At 35.9% G+C, this 9,966-nt stretch overlaps 1 protein-coding gene across 1 annotated transcript in view; it reads left to right on the plus strand.

Annotated features, from left to right (window-relative positions):
• The window catches only part of KIAA0586 (KIAA0586 ortholog), a 110,441-nt gene that overhangs the window by 76,310 nt on the left and 24,165 nt on the right, over positions 1–9,966 (plus strand). Inside the window, exon 30 of the mRNA XM_008056687.2 lies at positions 2,319–2,427. Coding sequence (XP_008054878.1) covers positions 2,319–2,427 — 109 coding nt within the window. The remainder of the gene's footprint in view (positions 1–2,318; positions 2,428–9,966) is intronic.

Raw genomic sequence — 9,966 nt, forward strand, 5'->3', positions numbered from 1 at the left:
GAAAGTTATGTTGAGTGAAAGAAGCCAGACCCCTCCCCCCAAAAAAGAAACCCATGCTCTATTCTTTCATTTATATAAAATTCTAGAAAATCAAACTAATCTATAGTAACAAAGCATTTCAATTATTTTCCTGGGGATGGTGTAAGGGGTGGAGATGGGGAGGACAAGAGGGAGTAAATACAAAAGAGTATGAGAAAACTTTTGAGATTGATGGATATATTCATTATATTATTTTTAAATTATTATTTACTTATTTTTTAGACTATCTTACTCTGTTGCCCAGACTAGAGTTCAGTGGCATGATTGTGGCTCACTGCAACCTCAACCTCTTGGGCTCAAGCGATCCTTCTGCCTCAGCCTGTTGAGTCGCTGGGACTATAGGCATACACCACAACACCTGGCTAATTCTTATATTTTTTGTAGAGATGAGATCTTGCTATGTTGTTCAGACTGGTCTCAAACTGCTGGCCTCAAGCAATTCTCCCACCTCGGCTTAGTGCTGGGATAACAGGCATGAGCCACCATGCCCGTCATCATTATTATTTTGATTATGGTGATGGTTTTATGGGTATATACATATGCCAAAACTTAGCAAATTGTACGATTTAAATATGTGCAGTTTATTATCTATCACTTATATCTCAATCAAAATGTTTAAAAAAATAAAAGAAGGATTGCTTGCCTTTAATTGTTGACTTGTTTGGAATTAATAGTATGAAGTATTACCAGAAGGATGGGCCTCAAAAAATTCCATTGGTACATTTCTTTGGCTAGCAAGAAAGTATGGTTAGTAATAATAGCTCACATTTATTTATAGTGCCAGAAACTGTTCTAAGTTCTTTACATTTTTTAACTCATTTAATCCTTATAACAACCAATGAGGTAGTTATTATTATTATTAGCCCCTTCTTATGAATGAGGAAATTGAGGTATTGAGGACTTAAGTAACTTGCTCATTATCAAAGCTAGAAAATGGCTTAACCAGATTTGAACACAAGCAGTTTAGCTCCTGGGTTCACAGCTCTTATTCACTGTGGGTAAGTAGGGACACAAGTACCCATCTTAGAAATACTCACCAAAAATAATATTTCCTTCTAGGCAGACACCTATGTGACTAATGACCCTAAACTTGAAAGCTCAGGGTTAAGGCAAGTTATTATTACTACAGTCTAAGCTACTCATTTTTACCACTCTGTAAAGAGGGGCCTGCCAGAGCTGGAGTGGTTACATCTGAGTTCATATGGACGGGTATTTCAGATTCTTCTCTGGTTGTATTTATTGATAGTGGTCCAGAGATGTCTTTTTAAGTTCCTGTTAAAATATATCTGATAACTGTTTTCAGGGGCTCATTCACAATTAAGTTCATAAAACAGGAAAAGGAAGAAAGAAAATAGCTAAAGTCGTCACAGACTGTGATGTGAGATTAAGAGATTTATGACTACTGTAAAGTTCAGATCTGGTTAGGTTATAGGTAAGGAAGAGATGATAAGGCTTATGATGGAGCATTTGTTTCTTGATTGGCAAATGGAAGATAACAGTACCTACTCACACTTGTGAGAATTAAATGATGTTACTATGTATAAAAGCTCTTTGAAAATTGCAGTACATTATGCAGATTTTCATTTTATGCAAAAAAATGGTTATATGGAAGAGTTTGCAGCCAAATTAAGTTCTTATCCTGTCTAAATCCATCATGTATGTATAAATGTAGTTTGATTTATAAGTAGCTCTGAATTCTCTAATAAAAATAGAAATGGTTAAATATTTTAAATCTTTATATATATCCAAATCTTTTTAAAGATTTTTTTTTGCAATATCTTTTTTATAATATATATTCTACAACCTATTTATTAGTTGAAGTACTAATAAAGAACTAAATGACAAAAAGGGGAATTAGGAAGCAAGCATATTATTAAAATTTTATATAATAGATGCCTGAATAATTTGACTACTCAGAGTTTTAAAAATAACTTAAGCTGGGCTCGGTGGCTCAGCCTGTAATCCCGCGCCTTTGGGAGGCTGAGGTGAGTGGATTGCCTGAGCCCGCGGGTTCGAGACCCGCCTGGGCAGCGAGACCTCATCTCTACAATAAATCAAAAAATCAGCCGGGCGTGGTAGCGCATGCTTGTAATTCCGGCTGCTCGGAAGGCTGAGGTGGAAGGATCTCAGGTGCCCAGCAGGCGAGGCTGCGGTGGCCGGAAGCGGCCACTGCACTCCAGTCTGGGTGACAGAGTGAGACTCCAACTCAAAAAAAAACAAACAAACAAACAAACAAAAAAACTTAAAAATATTATGACCTTATGTCTTAAATTATTTAGTACCAACAACAAAAGAAAGACCAGGATGTTAAGCAAGTTGAATATAAATCAACAGAAAGTTGTTTAATACATGTAAGAAGTAAACCTGATATTTCACCTTCACAGCAAGGTAAGACTTGTTTTTATGTGGTCATATAATAGTTGGATGTTTGTCCTGATATAGAACAAATAAATAATGACAGTTCTTTACTTTTATAATGTATCCTATTCTTGTCTCTGGTTTTTTGTTGGTTTGGTTTTTTTCCTCTCATTTAGTGCATTTGGATGAAGAATTTGATATATTTTGTGACTTTAAATTTGTTAGTTCTTTTGATAAACACTATTTCTAATTGATTTTGAAAACTTTTAGCTGGTGTTTCCTCTTCAACCCTACCTTTTGGTTCTTGTGCAACTGAATGTCAGGGTCTTTTTTTACCTATATGTAGGTAAGTATGCTTGAAATTCTAATATGCTAAAGCAGGATTGATGGCTATTAACGCACTTTGTAAAGGCTATTTAGTGTTGTGTGGTGATGTTCACCAAATACAACTCTAAAGCAATTGATTCTCACATTACATGCTATTTTATGCATGAAGTTTTCTATACTATTGTTTATAAAAATTGTGTGGTTACCTTTCATTCTACAACCAGCATTAATGCATTTTGTTGTTGTCTTTATGTTTCTGCAAGGCTATTGGCCCTGTGGTTTGTTGCCTTCTTGCTTCTCAGTCATTTATATTTTATATAGCCTAAATTATGAAGTTTGGCAGCAGAAATTAAGATCTCATCTGTTTAAAAACTTTCTTTCCACAGTTCAGGAAGAAGTATTAGGAATATTTTGAGCAGTAGAATTTTTTTTTCGCTAAGGGCCTAAGTGAGGAAGTTCTCAAGCTATTAAGTTTTTGCCATATACAGCTTAGGTTTTAACTCTTCCATTTGTTTTCTGTTCTTCTCTTGTTTCAACTTTTCAGAACTTGGCCATTCTGATCTTTTTTAAAATTTTTTATTTTTTAGCCTAAACATAGTACATAAACATAGTACATTAGTACTTTAGACTTCTATGGAAAATTGCCTTATAAAACTCTTCTCATGGTGATTCAAAAAATTTATCACGATAGTACATAGATATGAACAATACATGTTCCTAAGATAATATCAGGACTGACTTGATGTCCTGCTGAGCACTGTTACCATTCATGGTTGGTGATAGTTCATTTAGTTTAGTTTTTAAAAATATAATCATTTCTTAACATGGTAAGTGAATTTTTCTTCCTTATTGATGTTGTATCTAGTAAAACAATCATTTTTCTCAGCTGATAGGAAAATATCTTTAAGTTTTAAGACTAAATATCTCTCCTTAAGAAAGCAATTGTTTTCAGTTTTGCATATAAGATGTGCCTGAACTTATGATGGGGTTATGTGTTGATAAACCCATCCCTAACTTGAACATATTTTAAGTCCAAGGTGCACTTTCCACTTAAGATATTTTCAAGATACAATGGGTTTGCCTAGACATAGCCCCATGGTAACTTGAGGATTCTACTGAATCCATACAGCTTTTATACCATTATAAAGTGAAAAAAATCATAAATCGAACCATTTGTATGTGAACTGAAAGTCAGTATATGAGTGTCTGACCACAGGATGGCAATAGTTACATTTTTGTTGACTTACAGCAATGTCATTAAATAATGTCCAATTGATATCCAATAAATCAATAAAAATTATACGAAGAGTGAAATAAATCAAGATGTTAGCTAATAGGCAAAAGTTTTATTTTTTATATATTTTTTATTTTTTATTTTTTTTTGAGTTGGAGTCTCACTCTGTTGCCCAGACTGGAGTGCAGTGGCACGCTCCCCGCCACCACAGCCTCAACCTGCTGGGCTCCGGCAATCCTTCCGCCTCAGCCTTCCAAGTAACTAGAACTACAGGTGTGTGCTACCACGCCCGGCTAATTTTTTGATTTATTGTAGAGATGAGGTCTCACCAAGTTGCCCAGGCAGGTTATGAACCCGCAGGCTCAGGCAATCCACTCACCTCAGCCTCCCAAAGCACGGAATTACAGACTAAGCCACCAAGCCTCACTGACAATGTTTTATTAAGGGAAGGGTTTACAACAGTTGGATTTAATACATTTGAAATTTTTCACATTTAGTTTTACATCTAATACAAAAGTTAGGGGAGCAGACCTATGCCAGTCTTGATTAAGATAAATAAATAACCAGTGGGCTATAAATAGAGCATTTTGGATAGAAGCCCGGTCTTTCATTCTATATTTGATGCATATCTCCATATTGAATATTTCTTGAATGAATATAATTGTCTTGGCAAATATAGTCAGTTATGACTTTTTTCCCATATATTTTGTGGGTTTAATTTTTTTTTTCACTGACGAAACTCTGAGACATTACCAAATGTTCCAGAAAGTAGGAGAGTTGGAATGCCAAAATAATCCTCTATGGCTCTCAGGACTTTGGGTGACCTTGAAGGAATTCAGTCCTATTGTACATAGAAGCCTTGAAGATAAGGACATTTACCTTATCAACAAGGAATCAAAATCATATCTTTTCTAGCAGATAATAAATGCTTCTAAGAATACTTGAATCCCAAATTATGGCTATTTTGGGGGAAGTATCATATATTTCATTTTGAAATGTGTACTAGGTTTAGTATGTGTGTATAAAGAAATCAAACCGTTTACTAGCAGTGGCAGCTTTCTCAATGATCATCCATTAAAAATTAACTGAAGAATGGTAGAACATGGATTCTAGCATTCTGCTGCTGGTAAATCAGTAAAATCCTTTTTTTTTTCTTCCATTATTATTTTCAGATGTTAATATAAAAGAGAGGACTCGATTGTTCTGACAGATGATATCTTTGGAGTCTAAGAGCTCATTTGGTATTGAGCTCACTGGGTCTGTTTTTGGTCACATGATACCGCTTATCTGCTCCTATGTACTGGTTAATATGTCTAACGGTTTTATAGAGAAAGCAACTTTTTAAAAAAGTGATTTTAATGAGTCATTTCTGTTTTTTCCCTTTTACTGTGCAAGTTAACCTACACTACATCTTTTGCTATGCAAATAAGCTTCCTTTAATATGAATGGGAAACTAGTTTTAAATCTATTTATTTGTGATGAACCCAGCAACAATTAAATTCTATAAAGTGATACATTAAAATAGTACACTTAAATTTTTTTTTTTTTTTTTTGAGTTGGAGTCTTACTCTGTTGCCCAGACTGGAGTGCAGTGGCCGCTCCCAGCCACCGCAGCCTCGACCTGCTGGGCTCTGGCAATCCTTCCGCCTCAGCCTTCCAAGTAGCCGGAATTACAGGCATACGCTACCACAGCTGGCTGATTTTTTGATTTATTGTAGAGATGAGGTCTCGCTGCCCAGGTGGGTCTCGAACCCATGGGCTCAGGCAATCCACTCACCTCAGCCTCCCAAAGGTGCAGGATTCAGGCTGAGCCTCCGAGCCCAGCTTAAGATATTTTTTAATTTAGTTTTTCTCTTAAAATTTAAGGCCATCATAATAAATAATACTTAGTCAAACATGTTATATACTACTAGCAATCAATGGGGAGAAATTAGGTGAAATGTTTTATGGGTAAAGACAGATTGGGTTTTCAAAGTTGATTGAAAATCACAGCATTCTTTAGTTTTCTGTTTACAAATTATATATGTTGCTCAGAAGATATGTATCAAAGTGCTAAAAGTAGACACAATTGCTGTAATTATGAAAATCAGTTTACATTTTTGTGGGAAATATACTTGCAGAATCGCAAATATTTTTTTTTGCCATTATTGCCTAAGTTTAACTCCTAGCCACTTTAACACCTTTTATACCTCACACACTGTGATTGTGACTTTAAACATGTGAGAATTAGGACATTCAAAACTTATGTGTATTTAGAAGGTATTTCTGATCACGTGTGTAAGTGAAATCATTTTTCTTTTTTAGTGAAGTAGTAAATTTTTTGCCTATGTATTTAAATATAGTTAAATTACAACAGCTATCAGAATTATAACTGATCTTAATAATTTCAAAATGAAAAGTATTTAACATTGATTTTTTAAAAAATCTTATGATAGTGATTTCAAAATGTTATGTGTGGGTCTCTGATAGGGAGGGAAGAGGGCAAGACCAATAAAAAATCTATGAGTCCAAATATATAACAAGCATTGCTTGAATAAATGTATCTTCCACAAACTCGTGTTATTATTGATTAACAAAAGAGAAATTCACTTTGAAATGTTGTTGAATTTGCGAGTTTTGTTTCTACCTAGGATGAGGAAAGTGGAAAGAGTGTCACTTTGACCCTAACTATAATAAAACATCAGATAAACTACAAAATCACAACATTTCTTGAACCCAACAGAGAGCTTATGATGCATAGCAACTAAGTATCCTTAAGTTCAAGGTAAGACAGACTTCTCCAAAGAGATGGGACACAAGAACCATCTCACTTGTGCCAGAGCACAGTCGCAGAAAGAGAAACCAGGACCACAGAAGCAGATGAGAAGCATTTGGCTGAACATTGTTTGTGGGTTGCTAAAGACTGAGGATAACCATTGATAATCACAGATATAAGGGAAGCTCACACCCTCTTCTAGGCTTCTTCTCCACAGACCTCTGGAGAAGGATTGGGGGCAGGGCAGGAGACTAGAGGAGAATTGTCCTCGCTGGTACAGTCCTGGTAGAGGGGAGTGGCTGTCACTGCCAGAAAGACAGGATCACCCATTTTGACCCTTTTCCTATCAGAACTAAACTCTTAAGCCACCAAGGAAGGGGCAGCATCTCCAGAGTGTAGGTGGAAACCCACTGTGCCTCGGGGAAGGGAAAAGGAAAAAAGGATTCATTTCTTGAGAAGAACCAATAGTCTTGGGCCCACAATCTTTTATCAATACCATTAGAAGTTTCTTATTGCTGGTAGAAGGGTAGGAAACTCCTGCACAAAACTTGCCAAAGGGACAAGACAGAATTAAAATGTCAATTTTTCCCAAATCTATAATTTCAGTGCAATCTCAATGAAAACATTCCAGCAAGGTTTTTCGGGTAGAAATTGACAAGCTGAATCTAAAACTCATAAGAAAATGCAAAGGACATATAATAGCCTAAGTAACTTAAAAAAAATAATAAAGGTGAAAGACTTATACTATATGACTCCAAAACATTGTAAAGCTACAGTAGCCAAGGCAGTATGGTATTGGCACAAAGATTAACAAATGGATCAGTAGAATAGAGAATTTAAAAATAGCCCACACAAGTATGATCAATTAATTTTTACAAAATGGCAGAGGTATTTAGTGGAGAAAGAATAATCTATTCAACAAATAATATTGGGATAAAGATCATCCGTATACAAAAAAATGAACCTTGATCCACATTTCACAAACATAAAAATGAGATATAAAATGCATCATGTATCTAAATGTAAAGACTAAAACTATAAAACAAGAAGAAAATATAGGAGAAATTCTTTGTGACCTTTGGTTGGGCTAAGATTTCTAAAATATTGCAGAAAAGTCCTAATTCATCAAATAAAATACTGATTATTGGACTTCATCAAAATAAACATTTTGCTCTTCAAAAGACAGTGTTAAAAGAATGAAAAAGACAAACCAGCTGGGTGTGATAGCTCATGCCTGTAATTTCAGCACTTTGGAAGGTGGAGGCAAGAGGATTGCCTGCACCCAGGGTTTGAGACTAGCCTGGGCAACTTGGCGAGACCTCATCTCCACAATAAATCAAAAAAATTAGCCAGGTGTGGTGGCATGCACTTGTGGTTCCAGCTACTTGGAAGTCTGAGGTAGAAGGGTCGCCTGTGCCCACAAGGTTGAGGCTGTAGTGGCTGTGAGTGTGCCAGCCTAGGTGACAGAGGAAGACTCTGACTCAAAAAAAAAAAGAAAAAGAGAAAAAAGATGAACCACAGACTGGAAGAAAATATTTGCAAATTCATTTTCTGTTGAAGAACTTTTATCCAGAAACTCAATCATAGGTGGGAAATATATAACAATGGATATATTACAAAACTCAATAATAGGAAAATAAACTATTTTACAAATATGAACAGATACTTCACCAAAAAAGATATATGGATGGGAAATAAGCACATGGAAGGGATGTTCAACATCTTTGATTGGTTATTGGGGAGAAGCAAATTAAAAATTAGATCCCATTAAATCCTCCTCAGGTTGGCTGAAATCAAGGAAACAGATGCCATGTATTGGTGAGTGCTGATACATGGCTGATGGGAATGCAGAATGCAACAGCCCTCTTGGCAAACAGTTTGGCAGTTTCTTACAAAATTAAACGTAAGCTTACCATATGATCAGCAGTTCATTTCCTACATATTTGCCCAAGATAAATGAAAATTTATGTTCACATAAAACTTGTACTCCCATGTGTTTTCATCAGCGTCATTCATCATTGCCTAAAACTGGAATCACCCGAGATGTCCTTTAGTAGGTAAATGGATAAACAATCCATGTGGCACATCCATACAATAAAATGGTACTCATCAGTTAAAAGAAATGAATTGCTGATATACACAACAGAACATATGAATTTCAGTTGTATTATATGAAAGTGAAAGAAGCTACATTTGAAAGGCTAAATATGAGGGGGAACCCCCCCCCAGAAAACCAGAATCCTTTTTTAGGGAGTGAGTCCGTTATAGCATAGGCTTCCCCTGCTAGGAATCCATTGGCATCAGTGTACCAGCTAGTGTTGTTGTGAGAGGCTGTGTTCAGCTTCAGAGAATTTTTTTTGGAAATTCTTTCAACACGTTTGCCCATTTCATAATGTGTGATTTATGAGCATACCTGCCCACACCGCACTGAGTATTCAGCAGTTTTTGAACCAAAACGGCATGACCCCTGTGCCTATTCACTTGATTGTATCCATTGATGAAAAAAGTCCTTCAAGGGAAATGTTTTGCCAGTGTGGAAGAGGTGAAACAAAAAACGGCAGAAGCTCTAAAAGGCATCAAAATCGACAAGTTCAAAAACTGTTTTGAGGAGTGGAAAAATGTCTTGATAGGTGTATTACATCAAATGAAGAGTACTTTGAGGACGACTGAAGCTGAAATATGTAAGAAAAAATACACAATTTTTTATAAATAAATTCCAGGGCTTTTTTGGTCCCCCTTGTACTGTATGATTTCATTTAATGACACTTTGGAAAAGGCAAAACTAGATATGGAGAACAGATCAGTGGTTTCCTAGCAGGACAGTGTGATTACAAATGGCATGAGGAAACCTTTTGGGATGATGGAGATGTTCTATATTTTGATCGGGGTGGTGGTTATATAACTATGAATTTATCAAGGGTTAATCTTACTGGTTATAAATTATACTTCAATATAACATATAAGTATTACTTAATTTATGACAGTTCCTTTTCTTATTATGAATTTTTCTTTTTTTTTGACTTAAAGTCTCACTCTGTTGTCCAGACTGGAGTTCAGTGACATAATCACAGCTCATTGCAGGCTCAACTTACAATTTACTGGGCCCAGGCGATCCTTCTGCCTCAGCCTCCTGAGTAGCTGAGACTACAGGTGTGTGCCACCATGCCCAGGTATTTTTTTTTTTTCTGTAGTCCCGGGCTTGGTGGCTCAGCCTGTAATCCCAGCACTTTGGGAGGCTGAGGTGAATGGATTG

The sequence above is a fragment of the Carlito syrichta genome, unplaced genomic scaffold, assembly GCF_000164805.1.
Source record: "Carlito syrichta isolate Samal-C Ts95f unplaced genomic scaffold, Tarsius_syrichta-2.0.1 Scaffold302449, whole genome shotgun sequence".
Classification (NCBI taxonomy): Eukaryota; Metazoa; Chordata; class Mammalia; order Primates; family Tarsiidae; genus Carlito; species Carlito syrichta.